Source organism: Trichomycterus rosablanca, chromosome 6, assembly GCF_030014385.1.
Source record: "Trichomycterus rosablanca isolate fTriRos1 chromosome 6, fTriRos1.hap1, whole genome shotgun sequence".
NCBI lineage: Eukaryota > Metazoa > Chordata > Actinopteri > Siluriformes > Trichomycteridae > Trichomycterus > Trichomycterus rosablanca.
The window spans coordinates 5,119,216-5,142,489 of record NC_085993.1 but is presented as its reverse complement, the minus strand read 5'-3'; the positions used below and the strand labels follow the sequence as shown (position 1 = coordinate 5,142,489).

The following is a 23,274-nucleotide window of genomic DNA, read 5'->3' as shown; positions in this document are numbered from 1 at the left end:
TTATCGTGGTATCGATATTTATTGCACAACCCTAATCAGTGCAGTGATTGACATTCCAAGAGAAACTCGGGGGCGGGACTGAGCTGTACAACGGTCCAATCATGAGGTGCAAGCGGGAGCCGCCGGGGTCTTTTCCCCCAATCAGGTTGCGTGGGCGGGGCTTGTGGTCCATGTTCGCTCGCTGCGCTGTCAGTGAGTAACAAAAGCGCGAGTGAGAGAGCGGATGGTAGGAGTGTGGCACAGCTGCAGCCAGAGCGGTGTTCGATCCTCCAGTATCCTCCAGTATCTACTGCACACCCGCTGTCATTTACAAGCACACCGTGTCACTGAGGCATCATTCAGCTGCAATAAAGCACCACGAACCAGCCGGTGGTGAATCCACACCCAGCCAGCCACACCGACTCAGACCTGAGGTTTTACGCGGAGCACCGGAGCTCAGAGGCGGCAGAGATGGACGAGCAGCCGCGGCTCATGCACTCTCACGCCGGGGTGGGTATGGGGGGACATCCCGGTCTACCTCAGCACATGCCGGAGGGAAGTGGAGCAGTGGACGGGGACGCGAGGAAACAGGACATCGGAGACATTTTACAACAGATCATGACCATAACTGACCAAAGTCTGGATGAAGCACAGGCCAGGTGAGCTGTCAGTACACCTTATGTTCAATATCATCAGAAATACAGGTAGCATCAGTCATGATATATTATTAATATTATTATTATAGTTTATATTGTAGTTAAATATAAATCAAATATGTTTATCATAACATTTTTAAATTAATTCCATTCTAAAAGATTCATTTTGTAAATCAGTCATTTGTACCTACAACTAAATACAATAATAAATACAACAATTCTAGTTTAATATAATTTTAAATAATATTTAGAACAACTAATAATATTTAGAAATATTTTAACACTTTAACTTAGGAAGCTGGGTCACTTTAAAATATAATTTTAATAAATATACAACTACATTTTCATCTCTAAATAAAATAAATAAATAAAATAGAATAAAATACTAAGACGTGCAGTTAAGCTGTTTCTTTTTTTATTAATTAAATAAAATCATGTATGTGTGTACATGGTGTGCTTTATATGCACCTTAAAATGATAAAGTTTTAACTTAAAAACTGAGAAACTTGATTAGCGTTTTTAACTAATACAGTAAATAAATAACGTAAAATTAAATACTAAGGCATATAGTTGTGAAGCTTAATTTGGGTTTTTCTTAGCAAATGTTTCTTTTTTTATTAATAAAATTTAATCCTGTATGTATGTACACAGTGTGCTTTATATGCACTTTTTAAATTATATAGTTTTAACTTAAAAACTAAGAAACCTGATTGGCTTTTGAATAATACAGTAAATACATCCAGTACACAGTTTATCTGCAGCATAAATCCATAAAGATAGTAGAATTGAATCCAGTGAATACATTCTAATGAGCTTTTCCACTTGTTTTTTCAAATAAAAAGTCTAGTTTATTTAGTATTTTGACCTACATTATTGCCATCAAAATAAATGATTTAGGGAATGTGATGAGAATGTATAACTTGAATAACACTGTTAATGTCTGCAACAATAGACAGAATCCAAAACATTAACACAAAGCAAAATAAAATAGATGTAACAAACACATTCATAAATCTCAGATTAACACCACATTGTAATCATGTAGCAAGATTATATTTTAATATGTCAAATATAAATGTTCCAAAATAAAATAGACACTGGGGCTGTTATTTATAAACCGTTCATCCCACACAACCCAAACTTAGTACTGAAGAATTTTCTGAAGCACAGGCTGTGTATGCTGTGAGGACACTGATGTGGTCAGTAATGAGGTCTCAGTCATTTACAGTTTCATTAGTTACACCTGATGAATATTTAAATGTAAATGCAGTACACATGATTACTAACTGTAATGGTATTTTTTTCTTCTTCTTCTTATATTATATTATAATATATTGCATTATTATTACATATAATTATATATAATTATTAGATATATATTATTAATATTATATATATATTACATATTATATTATTATTATTATTAAATTATAGTGTTTGAAATTTTATTTGTATTCCAAATTAAAAGTTATAAATAATATTACTATTTATTATTATAATTTTATTTAACAGACTGCTTTTAATAGTCACTTAAACATATTTAAATCTTAGCATTTATTTTTAAAGGATTACAAACTTAATATTTAGAAACAGCAGCCATATTGCAGTTGATAAAAACTGGACTGTGTGACCAGAAACATAAATGTAATATTATATTAATAATTTATTATTTACCGGCATGTATATTATTTACACTCATTAATTAACAAAGTTACTGGAACATTCAGTTTAACCCATAATAAACACATCAGACTAAATATGAAACTACAGAGAACACAGTTATAACCTGAGAACTTGTTGACAGAAACTCAGCAGTGCAGCAGATGAATCGTTTACGTTTATAGACGGTTTATCCATAAACAGCTACTAACTCACTACAGGTTTACAGCGTTATTGGAGTTATGTAGTGACACCTGAACGGTTTCTAAACCTGAACTCAACTGCACAGATTTATTTGAATGTAAGCAGTCGACTTACATTCACCTTTAACTGAACTCAGTTTTTATTTTTACTATGTAACATTAAGTAATAATTAAAGCATATTTAAAAACCCAAAGTAATTAGTGTAGAAATAAATGCTCACATACAAATGACTCACATATGTGATTTACATAAGGCCTTAGGAGGTAATACTTAAATTTAATTATTATTATTAGTTCAAAATAAGCAAAAAATATGAAAAATACCTTTAATTGCTGTTAAAAAGTCATTTTGCTGGTTGAAAAAAACAATCAGACATTACATACAAAAAAAAAATAAAAAATTTTTATACCTACCATTTTTACTTAAATGTAACCCAGATCTGATACCGCATTCCGACCATGGTAGAGTTTATACATTCATACACTGTAAATTATAAACACTCTGAGGTTTAACTTAAAAAAATTTAGCTTCTGCTTTCCAAAACATAATAACTTGTTCACACTAAAGAACTGTCAACAGACCCCATGTTAAATCTATTGTATTGAAGCATGAATCCAGTACATGTGTTGTTTTTAAAGTAGCGTCCTAATAAAATGACCCAGGTGCTTTTATGTCATAAAGTGATCTGTGTTTTTTTCCTATGTTCTCTATGTAAATCTGTATACCTTCATGTAAACCCACAAATTGTTCCTGTTATCTATGTAAGCTTTACGTTTACAGATGGATTAAGTGTCTGTTATCTTCAGTCTTAGTCAATCCTCTTGAGAAGGGGTGGATTTAGTAATAGATACTGTATCCTAATTATAATAAGAAGCAGGTTAATAGTGTTTGACTTCCATCTTAATATGTAAGCTAGCTGGTCACATAAAACAACATTTACAATCGGCCAAAAATTTTAAATCAAATGAACAAACCACTTTATGACTTTATGATTAATGAAGGTAAACATAGCTCATAGCGATATTAAAAACAGTTTAGTCTGTATTTTACTGTTACCTCTAATTTAACCAAAAATTGATTCTTTCTCAATACAACAAGCTACTCACATCATTTAAAACAATATTAGTCAGTTTATTAGTAAATTGGTCTCTGATGTTCTTTATTGTTTTACTCGTTAGCTTCAGCAGCTAGAACAGAATATTTCACTGTAACCTTAATGATGCTACTGTCAGTTTTTGTTGACACCAAACCCACTGAAGATTTTCACCATAACACACCAGATAAGGTTTTTGTCGCCACCACGCTGTTGTTCTCACTACTCATTCCTGCAGTTTGTGAATTTTAGCACAGAAAAGCAACAAAACTGTATTATCCAGAAATATTGACAATTATTAATGACATATTTTACAAGCTGCTCTACACAAAACTTCCACTTGTAGCTTTGATATGTTTTAATATCAAGATTTTAATCATAATTAGAACAATAACGATGTGTGCAGTATTTTTACACGTAGATTCTAATAACCTGCTTTAGTGATTTTCAGTTATTTTATTATCTGGGTTACAGCAGTGCTAATGTTGAGTCTCATGAGCCGCACTCATGCGTTCATGTGTAGGAATAAAAAGCCTGTAGTGTTAAGAGTGAGCAGCACGTCTGTGTTTCTCTGGCTGCAGGTGACCCGACAAGCTGCAGGTAAAAAAAAACCCCTACATATAATTTACATAAATTTAAACAAATTACAGTTAATAATATTAATATAATAATAATAATAATAATAATAATAATAAACAATAAAATAAATGAACTAGGACAGTTTACATGTATTGAGCCCTAGTGCTTCGAGCTGTAGTAAAAAAAACGAATATAATAATAATAATAATAATAATGATTGTTCTAATAATATCACATTATACTAATCATGATGATATTGTTGTAGTATTATTAATTTTTTGTAAATAATTGTTATATTGATATAATATCATGTTATAAAATCATGATTATATTATTGTTGTAATAATAATAATAATTATTATTTTTATTGTATTGATTGCAAATATGGTAATTATAAAAATAACAAAATTATAATAAATAATAAAAATAGTAATACCAATGACAACAATGGTCATATAATATAGTTTTCGTAAAGTCTTTATAATTATATTATTTTTAAATAATTATTATTGTATTAATATGATTATAATGCCTATATTATTATTATAATTACATTATTAATAATAATTAAAATACAATAATTATTTAAAATAAAAATATATATAATAATGATTCTTATGCTACTACTAATAACATTTAAGTAATAATAATTAAATATTAAGATTATTAATAATAATAATAATAATTATTATTATTAAATACACATGACATTGCTTATTAATTCCAATATATTAATTGAATAACAAATGAACGCAGTAGAGAACACACACACAAATATATTAAATCATCTAAAGGCTAATGTATACATCCTGTAAACGGCGGTGCTCTCGATCAAACCCGAGAGAGATAAAAATCCAGCCTGAGTCTCTGAATCTTTTCTCTTTGTTTTAGGAAGCACGCTCTGAACTGTCACCGGATGAAGCCGGCGCTCTTTAACGTTCTGTGTGAAATAAAGGAAAAAACAGGTCAGTCCTTCAGTTTTATCCTCTATTCCTACTGACATCTTTGCTTAGATGTAGAAAAGTGTGGTTGTGTTGTGATGCTGAAGGACGTGGGTTCAGATCAGTGCTGTAGAGCTGCTAGTAGAATGTGAGATATGTTGGATGTGTGTGTGAGGGGTTTAAGTCTGGGAGTCAACACTAGTTTCCAGTTACATTAAAGATATTTGATATTATAATGTGGCTACCAGTGTGTGTGTGTGTGTGTGTGTGTGTGTGTGTGTGTGTGTGTGTGTGTGTTGGAAAAGGCTTATGATGGGCTAGCGTAGTCATTTTAATGATAGTAATTGTAGTTTTGAATGTGATTTGAAGGAAAAGCTGTAAACGCTTGGTTGTGGTTTGACTGCTCTGCTTTCTCTCAAAGTCTACAGTGTGTATTCTTTGTTAAATCATGTCATTAAATCCAGCGTTTACCATGTTTTACTTTTACAATGCCAACAATAGGTGCACTTTAGTGTGCTCATGTTAGGTAAAAATTGTGAAGACTCAAAAAATAATACAGTATGTTAAAATATTGACTGTGTACCTGTTCCCTGGTGTTTGTGAATGAAATCTGTCATTTCCAGTGTAAAAAAGGTTTTAGCGGCTATAGTTGTTTTCTATATTTAAATGTGTTGTATATATGATGTTTAGATTTAGATTTAGAATAGATTTCAGATTTCCAGCTGAATCGTATGAACGCTTCAGCTCTATTCATAGTTTCCTTACTTGCTTATTTTTCCCTCATTATTTTCATTGAAAATCCAACAACGTCCTGTGCTTGTATTTAGCTTTTGGTGTAACATCTAGTCCACCAATAACTCCAGTCTCATTGATGTGAAAACCTGTAAACCTGATGGGATTTTTTCACTTATGCCTGGTGGTTGGACTTGTTGTGCCTGGATAGCAGATAGACTGATCTCTTCTAGCTAAAAAACTATTGTTTACAGCATGTTTTTATTTATTAGTCTGTATTTATGACGTAGCTCTGTATGCTGTCTCGGTAGCTGAAATTGCGTCTGTTTCTTTTGTTTTGTAGACCTGTGTGTACACATTTTCACCCCAATATCAGCTGTGTGTGTAGGAAACAACCAAAACTAATAAATTAATTGGAATTTACCTTTTCAGCTGAAATTCTCTCTCTTTTTCTTCTGGCTGGATACTTTCTTGTTTTTCTTTTTATATCTTATTTTCAGTGTCTCTCAGATTTTAAGGTGGGGGCTGTTTTTCTTTCCGATGTTCTTGCTTTATTTCTCACAAAATTCAGTTGCTGATTTACATTTTTCATCAAGGCCAAGTGCATTAAGAACTTCATTCTGAATAAAAGTGAAAGGAAATGGAAATATTTTGTCTAATTTTAAATATTAGACTTGTACCTCAGGTTGAATTTTGATGGACGTTAGGAGAGTATTTGAGGTTTTCACTTATGCCTGGTGGTTGGACTTGTTGTGCCGGTATAGCAGATAGACTGATCTCTTCTAGCTAAAAAACTATTGTTTACAGCATGTTTTTATTTATTTAATGTGAGATTGAAGTTGGAACAGTCTGTATTTATGATGTAGCTCTGTACCGAGTCTCGGTAGCTGATATCTGATCTGTTTTTGCAACTGTTTCTTTTGTTTTGAAGACCTGTGTCTACACATTTTCAGCCCAAAATCAGCTGCGTGTGTACAAAACAACCTAAAACTAATGAATTAATTGGAATTTATATCTTAATACCAGACAGTCAAACCTTTTCCAGCTGAAATTCTCTCTCTTTTTCTGGCTGGATACTTTCTTGTTGTTTTTTATTATATCTTATTTTCAGTGTCTCTCAGATTTAATGCGGTGGCTGTCTTTTCTTTCTGTTGTTCTTGCTTTATTTCTCACACACTCTGTTGCAGTGAAGTATTAGGAAATGCTGATGTCTACATTTCTATCAAGGCCAAGTGCAGTAAGAACTTCATTCTAAATAAAAGTGAAAGGAAATGGAAATATTTTGTCTAATTTAAATATTAGACTTTGTGGTTTTATTTTTGGTCTTTATTGCCTGAAAAATTGTACCTCAGGTTAAATTCTGATGAACGTTAGGAGAGTATTTGAGGCGTTCACTTTGACTCTTTCTTTGTACCAGTCCAGCCGATAAATGGATCACTGCCTGAGTTCCGAGGGTTTAAAATACAGAAGGTGCACGGCATTACATGAACCTAACCATTGGGTGGGAACATATTAATGCACCCTTAGTGCAGGTCCCAGGTCTGGATAAATAGGAGCGAGGGTGTCAGGCATAAAAACTGTGCCAAAGCAAATATGCAAAGGCGTGATCTGCTGTGGCGACGCCTAACAGGAGTGGTCAAAAGGAATTATGCACTAGTATAGCATTAGTAACTGTAATAGGTAAAACTGGGCTGGGCTGGGCTGGGCGGTATGACCAAAAATTTGTATCACGGTATTTCACGGTATATTCCGATGGTTTCATGGTAATTTTTTGTATTAATGGGACTTTTTACATGTCTGTGGCTGATTCTACTATCATAACTACATAGAATATAAAACATTTTAAAATTGCCATGTATATGATGAAGGTTTTGAGTACTATAAGCTGTGCTTGGCCCGACAAACTGACACACTATGTGATGGAATCAGTACGCATGAAACTGTTGCAATAAATACAATGTTTATTGTTTATTTAATATTTAGATGTTGTACAATTACTCTGAGCTCTCTCTTTAACTAATACAACGAGGTTTGTGAACTCCGCTGTACAACTTGACCACAGGTCTGTTGTAGAAATGTGGACGCCTGCCTACTGAATTCTACAGCTGTTTAATAACTACGAAGTATAAGGTAGGGCTGGCACCGATCCAATACTCTGTATCGTATTGGTCCGATATTGGCCCAAGTCACTGGATCGGATATCGGAAGGAAAAAAATGTGTAATCCGATCCGATACTGTTGCTTAATGTAAATGACACTTAACGTAAATAACACTTAACGTAAATAACACTTAATGTAAATAACATTTAATGTAAATAAGGCCATTCAGAAATTAAAACACACTGATCTGCTTCATTTACATTTCCATTTTCAGCATTTAGCAGACGCTTTTATCCAAAGCGACTTACACAATGAGCGGAACACGATGAGCAATTGAGGGTTAAGGGCCTTGCTCAGGGACCCAACAGTGGCAACTTGGTGGTAGCGGGGCTTGAACCGGCAACCTTCTGCTTACTAGTCCAGTACCTTAACCACCAAGCTATCACTGGCCCGCTTCAACTTTTAGCATTTTAAAAAATCATCTACTACTGCCACATCTAAAAACACTGTTTTACAGTGTGTCGTATAAAGTGTCTACAATTGGAAGATGTGGATGTCAATCAAACGCGATGGACCAATTAGAATTGACGGAGAGTTTGATTGAGATTTTCCGTTAAAAGTTCTGTCACGTTATTAGATGATTAAAAACCAAAGCAGCCGCTGGATTTTGAAGAGGAAAACGGGAAATGGTGTAGTTTGTTTTATTTCATAACACTAATGGATTAAATTTCGTTGAGGATGTGAGAGATCTCCAAGCCGGGACAAGATAGATGCATTTGTTTAGTTTTTATTGTTTCATTTTTATTGTTTATAAATAATATTTTTTATTATTTATTTTATAATTTTTATAATTTATTTGTTAAATACAGATAAAGTTGCACTTTAAATTTGAGTTTAAACGTTTGTACGGTGCTGTTAAACAAGCCAAAAATGCTGCAAAATGTTCTGTGTATAAAAGTGAAAATAAAAACAGCAGTTTTGTATAAATGTGATGATGTAGGTTCTGTATTTATTCCTTTAGAATATTTGTTTCGCAGTCTGAGCGTTGTTATTTAGATAGCTACTTTAACCATGGTGCATTGAGACGTGTATTATTACTGCTTAGTTGTTTGAGAGAAGAAAAGACGGTATCGGATTGGTATCGGCAATAAAAAAGTGGTATCGAGCCAGCCGTAGTATGAGGAATCAAAGACAGTACAGTGGACCCTTGACTTACGAATGTAATTGGTTCTGAAGGGCTGTTCTTAAGTCCAAATGTTTGTTAGTTAAACCTTTTTTTCCCATAAGAAATAATGTAAATAGAATTAATCCGTGCCAGACCTTCCAACCCCTCCCCCCCACCTAACCTTTCTAATGTCTTAAATGGTCTTTTTTGTTATAAATACAAGTATATTTTCCCTTAAATCTTAAATTATAGAATAGACATTCCTGTAATAAACAATAATAAACAACAATACACAGTAGTACTGTACATAAACACACATCACATCTCAGTACAGTACGTACGTGTGCTGTACCATACACCATAATACATTTCCTTCTTTTTTTATAAAATGTATCTACCAGAAACAACAATAACTCTCATATCTCTCTATTATTTCCTTCTTTATTTCAATAGTGTTGTATTTTGTAGGTGTAATTTCACGAAAGAATAAATTCCTTCTTCTCTCTTACTCAATGTCCCCTCTGTCTGATACACAGTGGACACCTACTGGCAGGAGTAATTATACAACAACAAAAAACTACGCTTCCTCTGCACCTTATTAGGGGCCATTTTAATATTGAATTTTACAAAATATTAAGACAACACCGAAAAAACACCATCTGCTGTCCGAATGTTTGCTCACTGAGAGAGAGAGAGAGAGAGAGATGGTCGGAGTCAACTTGTTTGTGACGTCACGTGTTTTCGCGAATTTAGGTTCGTAATACGAAATTTGTTCGTACGTTAAGTTGAAAAAGATCGTTTGTAACCCAAAATGTTTGTATGGTAAACCGTTCATAACTCAAGGGTAACCCTAGTAAAACTATATTTGAAAAATAAAAAATAAGCTTGATAAACTAAAATATGCAGTTCATGCATGAGGATCTAATCAGACTCTGTGTCTCGTTGGCAGATACTAAAACCTTGTTCAGCTGAAACGTCTTTCTGAAGACTCTCATTCTTTTTCGTGGAGCTCGATCTGAGTCTGAAGTCGTAATGATTGATTTTGTTTTAATGGTTAAACCTTGTAGCTCAGATGTTTTGAATTGTACACAGTGTACACAGTGTCCGCTGCTCCAGCACTGACAGTACTCTCTCTGTCTCTTCTATTCATTTTTGGTTTATTTCTCCTCGTCTCAATCCCAGTGAAGGCTTTCAGTTTGTATATTCAATCCAGCAGTGTGTTTGATTGATGTGAAAATCTGTACACTGAGCAGAAATATTTAGTTTCAGTCTGGTGATGGGATGTCACAGACTGTCGGATCTCTTGTGGCAGAATTATTTTAGAATCCTATTACTTGCTTTTTTTCTCTTAACCCGTACCTGCCGTGTTCTGTATTTGCGTCTCGGTTTAATGTGCAGATTTTCATCTCACCGCTCCGGTAATGTCTCTTGTTCTCTTCTTTCACTTGTTATTTATTTTAGCTTTAAACCCTGAGCTGAAATTTGGCCCAGCAGATTTAAACTGCATTATAATGATATTAAATTACCAGGTGTTTGATGTTTGTCAGTTTTGGATTTAAACATTTAGAGGGATTAATTTGGGACATATGGCTGCATTATTGATCACTATGTTACTGTAACTGGGATCTGAACAGACGTTCTCCAGCAGATACAGATTAGACGTTTGCTCTCTCTGTTCTTATTTTAACCTCTGTAAGAGAGGACGGTGCAGATTTTGCAGACGCTGAAAAGCCCGACAGTTTCGCAGTTATTAGTGCATGAAATAATGCAGATAGAGATATCTAAAGATTCCTCACAGTCGGTTCTCCTCGTGTTTGACTTGGATGAGAATGGCACGTCAGGGCAGCAGAGCCACGTGTCAGTAATGAAATATAGAATTCACAACAATAAGTAACCCAAGCAGCTCCTTTAAAATGGTAACTCTATACTTGTCTTTTATTTACAGTGAGTCTACCTGGTCAGATCTGAGTAGCAAATAATGTGAATAATGAAAAAAGGACAGGATATTGTGCTTATTTAGGACAAAATTAATAGCAGTATGGACTGTAGTGAAAAAAGGTCTTACTATAATGGAAAGACATTTTTATTATACACAACATGTATTAAATAACAAAAACAGAGAAGCAATATTACGTAAGGTCTAATAATAATAGTAATAATGATATAATAATAATAATAATAATGATAATAATAATAAATAATAATGATAATAACTAATAATGATTATAACTAATATATTGACAATAATAATCAATATTATGTTACTACTACTACTATTACTAATAATAATAATAAAGATACAATAATAATAATAATTGGAATCATAATAATAATAATAACTAGTATATTAATAATAATAATCATTATTATTATATTACTACTAATAATAATTAGGGATGTAACGATGCACCACAAGACAGTTAAAAATTGGTGCAAATGTGCCACGATTCGAATCGGTTATTCATTTAAGATGAATCGATATTCACTTTAAACCGCAGAGGGCACTGGAGCTATTCACCTTGCCTGGTTGACGGCACTTCACAAAGTTGCCAGGTAGGGGATTTTCCAGCCAAATTTATTTATATATATATATATATATATGTGAGGATACTTTCTTTATTTGTATTATTCCTTTATTTATTTAATGTGGAATTTGTTTTAAAATTGTATTTGTTTTTTTACACAAAAAGGGAAATGTGCAGCATTGTTTTGCATAGTTTGTACCTACCTCAGAAATAAAGGACATTCATTATTTAGATAAATAAGAGATAAGCACAAATAGAGTATTTTATTATTTTTTAAAGAGAAATAATAAAAGGAAACTTTGTCTTCAATTTCATTTTGTTTAAAAACAATCGGGAAAAAATTGTATCGTGAACCCAGTATTGTGAATCATATCACATCGAGTGTATCGTTACATCCCTAATAATAATAATAATAATAATAATAATAATAATAGCAATGATACAATAATAATAATGATGATAATTATTAAATAACAGTATTAAACCAGTCATCCCATGTGAACTGCATATCTGACTATATGAATATATTCATACATTTAGATTTACATTTGACTGTTTTATCAGAAAACAGATCTGATAAGCTAACTGAAGTTTGTTCATCATGTGATCAACAAACTTCAGTTAGCTTTAAGATGCTGATTTTGAAAGAGGGGATCATTTTGTGTCAAATTGCTATTCAAAGCTTGCTTGACTGTGCGCAGTGACGTCTATGTTCCAGTAGCTTCTAATTTATTTATTTATTAAATTGTATCTGACTTTTCTGGCTGAGGTTCTTAGAAATGACTTCAAATAAAATTCCCTACTTGGTAAATAGTGTGATTTGTCTTAATGCTTCGTGTAAAGGTGCGATTGTACTAAGCCCTATTTATATAGGCACCAGTCACCAGTTGTAGTCAATCATAATGACTAATAATGAAATGATGTTTTAACATTATAGAACTTTCCACAATACCAGAGTAATGATCACACTTGCTGTACATTATTTTTGACCCAGTAGAGTTTAAGAATATAATATTATATAATAATATAATATTAAATTAATATGTATAAGAACAGTTACAAATGATTGTAGTGTTGTTTACTTGTGTGTGTAAACTTCAGCAGTAACTCCTGTTGTGTACGTATCACGTTATTCTTATTACACTGAATCAGTTTTTCTTTTTCTATGACTGCACAATTTCTTGAACTTTTACCACGATTACAATGTTTGCCCTCCGTAATGAAGAGAGTAAAAGAGTGCAGACGGTCTCGATCGGGCTGAGAATGAAACTATGTGTGGAATGAATGAGTGCGGACCGAGAACAGAACACAGCCGAGTTTAAAGTGGAGAAAATTCCCACCGAAAATTCCCCATAATTTCTGTTCCTCCTCTTGTCTGAAGCAGATCAGGGTACAGAGAACAAGAAAAACAGTGCTCAGGTCAAAAGGCCGGGTCGTGCCCTGAGAGCGGAAGGGCGGTAAAACAGGCGGGATCTCCTACAGGTACCCACTGTCAGTCCGGGTCACTTTAAAACAACACACACCACGGTAAAATAAAAAACAAGGATTTATTCATGTATCCTCTGTAATGGGTTAAATTAAATAAGAAATAATACTGAATGAACTGAAGCATTTATTCATTTATTCATTCATTCATTCGGGGGGCCAGTCCATCGCAGGGCAGACACACATACACATACATACACACACCCATTCACCAATGTGTATGCAATTCAGTGTCTCCAGTTAACCGGACTGCCTGTTTTTGGACTGTGAGAGGAAACCGGAGCTCCCAGAGGAAACCCACGCAGACACAGGGAGAACATGCAAGCTCCACACAGCAAGGACCCGGACGGAACCCTCTAGGCTGATAAAATAAAGTTCTCTTAGAATATCGCCCAGTACATTTTTCCTTAAATGAGACACAGAGAAGCCACCCCATATCATGATGCTCCCACCATCATACTTAACTGTGGGTCTGGTGTTCTTGGGATCATATTTACAACCCTTCATTCTCTCGTTATCAGTAAAAATGCACTTATTAATGTCAGATACTGCTTAATGAGTGGTCTGGAGACGAGGATGCAGAACACGTAATGTTTATTAGGGTACAACAGGAATCAAAAGAATACGGTCGGCGGAAGTAGGGCAAAAAATAACAAAGAAATGGATGACGAGAGAAAAGAGGAAATACTGGAGAGAAAAAAAACAATGTTACTAAGAACTAACAGAAAAACCTAGATAGGACAGTAAGAGACAGAGAGGTGGTGAACTGAACGAGGCGGCCAACGGATGGGACCGAGAGCAAGTAGAGTGAGAGAGAAGTACAGGGAGAGCGAGGGATAGGAAAAAAGTAAGAGAGTTAGTAGGGGGAGATAGAGAGAGCGTTAGTTCACCGACAGAGAAGATGTTAGTAGGAAAGAGAGAAATGTTAATGAAAACGAAAAAAAGAAAACAGGACGAACTACACAAGCACAGGTAGGGACGCGCCGGAGGAGCGGGCTAGGGTGAGACCTAACTCAGCCCCAGCCGGCCAAACACAAAACACCTGTGAGTACAAACAATGCTCCAAACAAACAGCGATAGAGGAAGAGGAAAAGGAGTGAGAAACCTATGGATCTAAACAAACAAAACACTGGAGCAACAATACAGAGACCAGGACAGTTCACACACACACCTAAACACAGGTTAACTTAATGCTAAGGAGAACAGGGAAAGGAGAAGGGGCGCGCGTGTAGGAGAACGCTGGGAAACACACAGACTAACGTAAAACTGAACACACTACGCACACACGCACACACTCACCCGACGTAGATAAACACGGAAGTAAATAGCAGGAGAAAAGGTAACTGGAAAAGGTATCGCTCGGTATGACGGCAAATCAAATACTTCGCACTCGAACAGTGAAAACGGAAACCTTAAATAGAGAAAGAAAGAACCCGGAACTAATGAACCGCACCCTGTGAATGGCAAGCGCGCAGATTAGAAGGCGGGGCTAAGAGAGCGCGTCACCGAGGGAGAGTCAGCGTCGGGATTTCTTACATAGCCCCCCCCCGAAGAGGTCGTCAAGGGGGGAACACCGGGGACCACAACAGCCGACCTGGCAGGACCATCTCGGGGAGGGCAGGAGCGGGAAAAAAAACTGCGGGTGGCTCTGCTCAGGGGACGGTGCTCGGCAGGAATCGGCGGGGAAGGAGGACGACGTACGTCAGGAGCCGACTGGGAGAGAGGGCGACCCCTAGGCCTAAGGGGAAGTGAACGGGCAGGTCTACCTCTGCGGGAGCGAGGCGGTCTGCCTCGGGGTCGGGGAGCCGGGCATTGGGGATGCGTCAAGTGGAATTGGTCGAGCAGAGCTTTATCAAGTATGTCAGTCCTCTTAGTCCAAGATCTCTCTTCCGGTCCGTAACCCTCCCAGTCAACTAGATACTCTAGTCCTGTGTCAGTCCTTCTAGAGTCTAGGATACTGTCGATGGTGTATATGGGACGGTCGTGGGGAAGTTCTTGAACGAGATGTTGGTGGGGTTGGGAGTCAAGGGGCCCAGGGGTGAAAGGTTTAAGGAGGGAGACGTGGAAAGAGGGGGATATTTTAAGACGGGGGGGTAGCTGAAGGGTAACCGTCACGTCGGAAACCTTCTTGATTATAGAGAACGGCCCGATGTATCTGGCCGTAAGTTTTCTGGAGCCGGGGGTACGGATGTCCTTCGTGGATAGCCATACCTTGTCTCCCACCTGGTACGTGGGACCCTCACTCCTTCTGCGGTCAGCGAAGCGTTTCGTCCGGGCATTGCTCTCCGTTATGCGCTGGTGAACAGTCTCCCAGATGTCTTCGCTTCTCCGGAACCACTCGTCCACAGCAGGGGCGTTGGAAGGGGTGGGGTCCCATGGAGCGAAGGGGGGTTGAGAACCTAGGGTACACTGAAAAGGGGTTATCCCCGTACTGGAGCTCCTCAGGGAGTTTTGGGCGATTTCAGCCCATGGGAGGAATGTGGCCCAGTCATGTTGGTTACTCTGGCAGTAGGATCGTAGGAATTTAGACAGCTCCTGGTTGGCCCGTTCACACTGTCCATTACTCTCGGGGTGGTATCCCGACGTCAGGCTGATGGATGCACCCAATTTCTTCACAAAAGCCTCCCAGACGGCCGAGGTGAATTGGGGCCCTCGATCAGAGACAATGTCTTCTGGGAGGCCATAGTGACGAAAAACCTCATGGAAAAGGGTTTCCGCGGTCTGGAACGCTGAGGGCAGTGCGGGCAGAGCAATGAATTTAACCCCCTTGGAAAAACGGTCCACGATCGTGAGAACCGTGGTATTGCCCTCAGATACAGGGAGATCCGTCACGAAATCTATCGCTATGTGACTCCAGGGACGATATGGGACGGGTAAGGGCTTAAGCTTGCCTGCGGGAAGCTGACGAGGAACCTTCGAGGCGGCGCAGGTAGCGCAAGAGGCGACGTCTCTGCTTATTTCGGCCCGCATGGCAGGCCACCAGTATTTGTGTTTAAGCCTGTCGAACGTCCGATCGGCCCCCGGATGACCCGAACTAGGGTTCGTGTGTGCCCACGAGATGAGTTGGTGACGGAATTGCGGGGGAACATAGGTCTTATTAGGTGGAGGTTTTATCTCACCGGGCGGTGGTTCCTTGATGTTGACCTCCCGAATGTCCTTGTCCATCTCCCAGGAAATGGACTGCACAAAGGCTCGTGAGGGCAGGATGGGTTTGACTGGAGTTTCGGCCTTTTCCTGATTGTCATACCTTCGTGATAGAATGTCGGCTTTAGCGTTGTCCTTGCCCGGCCGATACGTCACCGTGAAGTCAAATCTGTTGAAGAACAGGGACCACCGGGCTTGCCGGGCATTAAGTCGACGAGCACACTTAAGATATTCTAGGTTTTTGTGGTCCGTGATGACTTGGACTGGGAAATTAGCACCCATAAGCCAGTGGCGCCACTCCTCGAAAGCAAGTTTGATAGCTAGTAGCTCCCGGTCTCCCACATGATAGTTTTGTTCGGCAGGCGTGAGTTTACGGGAGAAATAAGCGATGGGGTGCAGTCTAGGAGGTTCGCCTTGGCGTTGGGAGAGGATGCCTCCTAGACCCCGGGAGGATGCGTCGATCTCGACAATGAACGGAGACTCGGGATCCGGGTGAGCGAGCACCGGGGCAGTGGTGAACACTCTCTTAAGCCTCTCGAATGCAGCCTCTGCCTCCTTGGACCAGGAGAGCCTCTTGGGTTTACCTTTTAGTAGGCTGATCAAAGGGAGTGCGATCTGGCTGAATGAACGTATGAAGCGCCGGAAGAAGTTGGCGAACCCCAGGAAGCTTTGCAGTTCCTTGATGGACTTGGGAGTCCTCCACTCTAGCACTGCTTTGACCTTCGTAGGGTCCATCTGGATCCCTTGGTCATTGATGATGTAACCTAGGAAGGCAATCTCCCTCTGGTCAAATTCGCACTTCTCCGCTTTAACGTATAGTCCTTGTTCCAGCAGTCGTTTCAGAATACTCTTGGTGTTGACTTGGTGGGAACTGGAGTCCGGTGAGTAGATGAGGATGTCGTCGAGGTAAACAATAGCACATTTACCCAGGAACTCTCTTAATACATCATTCACCAAACACTGGAAAACAGACGGAGCATTGGTTAGCCCGAAAGGCATAACCAGATATTCATAGTGTCCCGCTGTGGTACTAAAAGCAGTTTTCCACTCGTCGCCCTCCTTGATTCTCACCAAGTTATAGGCATTGCGAAGGTCGAGCTTGGTGAATATCTTGGCTTTCCGTAGCTGTTCCAGTGCTGACGGGACGAGAGGAATGGGATAGGTATAACGTTTGGAGATCTTGTTAAGCTCTCGGTAGTCTATGCAAGGGCGGAGCGTCCCATCCTTCTTGGGGACAAAGAAGAAGCTGGAGCTAGCTGGGGACTTGGAAGGACGGATGAACCCTTGCGCTAGAGCCTCGCTGATGTACTCCTCCATAATCCCTGTCTCCTTGACGGATAGAGGATAGGGCGTAGCACGAGGGATCTTGGAGCCTGGCAGTAGGTCAATGGCGCAGTCGTACTCGCGGTGAGGTGGCAGACGACAGGCGTGGCCCTTGCTGAATACCGTGGCTAATTCCTGATACTTGGGAGGGACGTTAGCAGGAAGGATCTCCGAGGGGGAGTTAGTAGCCGCCACAGACCTGTTCTTGGTTGGCGACGTCAGACACCGCTTGAGACATTGTGGTGACCACGCCAAGATGTCCAGAGGAACCCAAGCCATAGTGGGGTTGTGGTCTCGTAACCAAGGTTGACCCAGGATGATGGGCGAGATGGTGCCGGTCATGATGTACAGGGCCCTCTTCTCCTCGTGGAGAACCCCTATGCGTAGGGAGATAGGGATGGTGCGATGGGTGATGTTACCCACAATCTTACCATTGACTCCGGAAATACGTTGGGGTGCTTGGAGAGGAATTGCTGGTATCTGGAGTCTCTGCACCAGACTGTCCTCGATGAAGTCACCCTCCGACCCGGAATCAATCAGAGCCGCTAACACACACACATTGGAGTTGTGAGACAACTGGATATTGAGGCGAGACTCGGTCTTATGGATGGAATGAAACGTGCTCACCTTATGAAGATTGGGGCTCTGTGATGACGTCTTGGTTCTCTGAGCTCCTCCTGCTGCTTCTGCTAACCTCTCCGGCCTAGACGGGCACTCAGGGAGTTGGTGACCAGCCTCTCCACAGTAGAGACAAAGATGGTTTCTCAGACGTTCTCTTCGCTGCCGTTCAGTCAGACGAGTACGACCCATCTCCATGGGTACGTGGCTCGAGGTGCTAGGGAGCTGACGGTTCTGACTGGGACACGGGTGCTGAGTCGCTAACAAAACATGGTGATCTAGCTGGATGGATAACTCGATAAGTTCCTCGAGGCTCATGTTTAAGGAGCGATAAACTAGTTCTTTCTGGAGATTGGGTATGAGACCGGCCTTAAACTGGGATATAAGTGCTGTCTCATTCCATCCACTAGAGGCAGCTAAGGTGCGGAACCTGAGGGAGTATTCAGCAACACTTCTTTTCCCTTGGGTGAGCTGACGGAGCTCGTCCCCGGCCGAGACGCCATGACGAGGGTGGTGGAACGTACTACGGAAAGCCTTAAGGAATCGCTGCAAGTCCTGGGCTTCGGGACCATTGGTGAGCCAGATGGCCGTGGCCCACGAGGAGGCCTCACCAGTGAGCCTAGAGATAAGTAGTGCGATGGCATTGCGTTCTGGAGTGAGCGGTCTGCTGGCTAGGAACAGTGAGAATTTAAGTAGAAACTCCTCACAGCTCTCGGGGTCCCCGGAGTATGGAGGAGGTTCCGGGATGGGGATAAGCGTGGTGGGTTGTGCGGTGACGGGGGTGTTGACAGGTGCGGTACTGGCTGTGGGCACCTGCGGAGCCGCCGTGGCCCCCACGGTGAGGTTCCGGACCTGTTGGGTGAGAGCCTGAATCGCCCTACCCTGATCGTCAATCTGCTTCATAAGGCGCTGGATAAGTTGTTCCGCCGTCTCCATATTTTTAGGCGAAGTATTCTGTCAGATACTGCTTAATGAGTGGTCTGGAGACGAGGATGCAGAACACGTAATGTTTATTAGGGTACAACAGGAATCAAAAGAATACGGTCGGCGGAAGTAGGGCAAAAAATAACAAAGAAATGGATGACGAGAGAAAAGAGGAAATACTGGAGAGAAAAAAAACAATGTTACTAAGAACTAACAGAAAAACCTAGATAGGACAGTAAGAGACAGAGAGGTGGTGAACTGAACGAGGCGGCCAACGGATGGGACCGAGAGCAAGTAGAGTGAGAGAGAAGTACAGGGAGAGCGAGGGATAGGAAAAAAGTAAGAGAGTTAGTAGGGGGAGATAGAGAGAGCGTTAGTTCACCGACAGAGAAGATGTTAGTAGGAAAGAGAGAAATGTTAATGAAAACGAAAAAAAGAAAACAGGACGAACTACACAAGCACAGGTAGGGACGCGCCGGAGGAGCGGGCTAGGGTGAGACCTAACTCAGCCCCAGCCGGCCAAACACAAAACACCTGTGAGTACAAACAATGCTCCAAACAAACAGCGATAGAGGAAGAGGAAAAGGAGTGAGAAACCTATGGATCTAAACAAACAAAACACTGGAGCAACAATACAGAGACCAGGACAGTTCACACACACACCTAAACACAGGTTAACTTAATGCTAAGGAGAACAGGGAAAGGAGAAGGGGCGCGCGTGTAGGAGAACGCTGGGAAACACACAGACTAACGTAAAACTGAACACACTACGCACACACGCACACACGCACACACTCACCCGACGTAGATAAACACGGAAGTAAATAGCAGGAGAAAAGGTAACTGGAAAAGGTATCGCTCGGTATGACGGCAAATCAAATACTTCGCACTCGAACAGTGAAAACGGAAACCTTAAATAGAGAAAGAAAGAACCCGGAACTAATGAACCGCACCCTGTGAATGGCAAGCGCGCAGATTAGAAGGCGGGGCTAAGAGAGCGCGTCACCGAGGGAGAGTCAGCGTCGGGATTTCTTACAATTAATTTAATATAGTTTTATTTTTGTTTTACCTTACCATTGTTCTGATTCATTGTTCATTGCCGCCTCTTTATGCGCCACTTTTTAATCACCTGCTAGTGTACCACGTACAGAGAGATATGATATGCTTTATATGATTCCCTGACCACTCATGTGTGAGCCTAGATCAGTCCAGGAGTTCTCCATCTGACCCTTCCTCCATCTGCCTGCGTGGTTTGTTGGATGCCTGGCCAGGTTGGTAGCACTTCTGAGATTCGAACTTGTGTATTAGAACACTGCTAGCTGTGCCAACCAAATTATATATATATATATATATATGTATATGTGATGGGTTCAGTTCCACTGGGAAACACTAGACACAAGACCAAACAGGATGCCAGTTCATTGCAGGTCTTTGGGCATCCTCATCCTCACTCCTCCAAAGCCCCCACAAACGCCAGACATTGCTGAGATTTATATATATATATATATATATATATATATATATATATATATATGCCCGATTGCGTCACGCTTCCTGTCCTCTAATGCCGACCCTCGCTCTGAAGCTAACCCACGGCCCGTCCGACACGTGGGCAGCAGCCGTATGCATTTTTTCACCCACACTAGGCGAGTGCATATATGCGAATCAGCCATGTATACGGAGAGACACACCCTGATCCGCACTCTTTCCCCGCCAAAAGTAATCAAAAGTAATTAAATCGGTGTATCAACAAATAATAATGTCAGTTGTTTTTAAAACCCACTGTTAAAAATCAATCTTGTCGAGTGGCGCTGAGTTAACACACGCTTCGGAAACTTCCTGTAAATCATGTCGTTAACGTGCTGGATTAACGTACGCGGAACGTCGAGCAGCTGGCTCGTACGGAGCTCGACACTCAGGCAGAATGGACGAAACGCAGACGTGCCACTTTTTTTCCAGATGAGGTATGAACTAAATATTTTGCCCAGACTAATCTCCACCGAGGAGCGGGGAGGAGCGAGGACGGCCGTGGGATTCCCCTGCTAGGATTTTTCCTTCACGCTAAAGCACACACGCACTGATATACAACCTGCCAGACAAACTACAGTATGTCGACGGTACAGTATATACCTGTACACAGTACACTCATTCACTCTCTGAAATCCTACTGTACTGAGGAATATACACCGATCAGCTATAACAATAAAACCACCTCCTTGTTTCTACACACATTGTCTATTTTATCGGCTTCACTTACCATGTAGAAGCACTTTGTAGTTCTACAATTACTGACTGTAGTCCATCTGTTTGTCTGCATACTTTGTAAGCCCACTTTCATGCTGTTCTTCAATGGTCAGGACCCCCACAGGACCACCACAGAGCAGGTATTATTTAGGTGGTGGATGATTCTCAGCATTGCAGTGACACTGACATGGTGGTGGTGTGTTAGTGTGTGTTGTGCTGGTTTGGGTGGATCAGACACAGCAGCGCTGCTGGAGTTTTAAAATACCGTGTTCACTCACTGTCCACTCTATTAGACACTCCTACCTAGTTGGTCCACCTTGTAGATATAAAGTCAGAGACGATCGCTCATCTATTGCTGCTTTTTGAGTTGATCATCTTCCAGACCTTCATCAGTGGTTGCAGGATGCTGCCCACAGGGTGCTGTTGGCTGCATATTTTTGGTTGGTGGACTATTCTCAGTCCAGCAGTGACAGTGAGGTGTTTAAAAACTCTTACCAGCACAACACACACTAACACACCACCACCATGTCAGTGTCACTGCAGTGCTGAGAATGATCCACTACCTAAATAATACCTGCTCTGTGGTGGTCCTGGGAGAGTACTGACCACTGAGGAACAGCATGAAAGGGGGGTAACAAAGCATGCAGAGAAACAGATGGACTACAGTCAGTAACTGTAAGTGCAGCTGATAAAATGGACAGTGAGTGTAGAAACCAGGAGGTGGTTTTAATGTTTCATCAAGTTTCATGTCACCCTGCGCTCGAACTCTCTATGAACTCGGACGGGAGTGAAAAACCCGAACTCTCCTGTTGCTGTGAAACACTCGAGAGAAAAATAAGAACAGGAAGCTAACATGAGCGCCCGGGTGACACAGCGATAAATTACGCTAGCCCACTACTGCTGGGATCCAGGGTTCGAATCCTCAGCGGTGCTATTGGACAGTCGGGCGTCTGAATACAGACATGACTGCTGTGTGTTAGAGGGGGGGTCGGAGTGTTACTGTTTTGTGCTTAGTGATTGGGGGAAGCCGAACTGAGTCCATGACCAGGATAAAGCATGAAAATGAATTTGCCACTGCTGGAGACCCTGATCATGTCTGTGGAGGGTGTATTTGCCTGACACATGCTCCCTTCGATGCATATGCAGTCAACTGACCCCATTTTAATTGCCCATTCTTATTTAGCTTTGCGTACGGAGAGTCGCGCACTGCTCTCCGCGGTCCTCCACTTTTGTACAGGCGAAGACTCCGCCACTTTGTCCATTTTATCAGCTCCACTTACCATATAGAAGCACTTTGTAGTTCTACAATTACTGACTGTAGTCCATCTCTGCATGCTTTGTTAGCCCCCTTACATGCTGTTCTTTATTGGTCAGGACCCCCACAGAGCAGGTATTATTTAGGTGGTGGATCATTCTCAGCACTGCAGTGACACTGACATGATGGTGGTGTGTTAGTGTGTGTTGTGCTGGTATCCGACACAGCAGCGCTGCTGGAGTTTTTAAACACCTCACTGTCACTGCTGGACTGAGAACAGTCCACCAACCGAAAATATCCAGCCAACAGCGCCCCATGGGCAGTGTCCTGTGACCACTGATGAAGGTCTAGAAGATGACCAACTCAAACAGCAGCAATAGATGAGCGATCGTCTCTGACTTTACATCTACAAGGTGGACCAACTAGGTAGGAGTGTCTAATAGAGTGGACAGTGAGTGGACATTACTTTCTCCAACTCACTCAACTCACAGCTCCTCACTCTCAGCCAACAGCTGGACAGTTGTTGCATAGTCAGGGTGGAACTCACAAGGCCCGGATTAAAGGGCGAATACTTTTCCCGTTGCAGTACTTGCAGGAATGTTAAAGCTGTTATGTGGTGTTTGTGTGCTTTAAATGATGAAGAGTAAT

General features: G+C 40.4%; 1 protein-coding gene across 1 annotated transcript in view; it reads left to right on the top strand.

Moving 5' to 3' along the window:
• The first annotated feature begins 221 nt into the window (after positions 1-221).
• Positions 222-23,274, top strand: part of pbx1b (pre-B-cell leukemia homeobox 1b) — a 139,090-nt gene continuing 116,037 nt past the window's right edge. The window contains exons 1-2 of the mRNA XM_062996532.1: positions 222-638; positions 5,062-5,135. Coding sequence (XP_062852602.1) covers positions 451-638; positions 5,062-5,135 — 262 coding nt within the window. The 5' untranslated portion in view covers positions 222-450. The remainder of the gene's footprint in view (positions 639-5,061; positions 5,136-23,274) is intronic.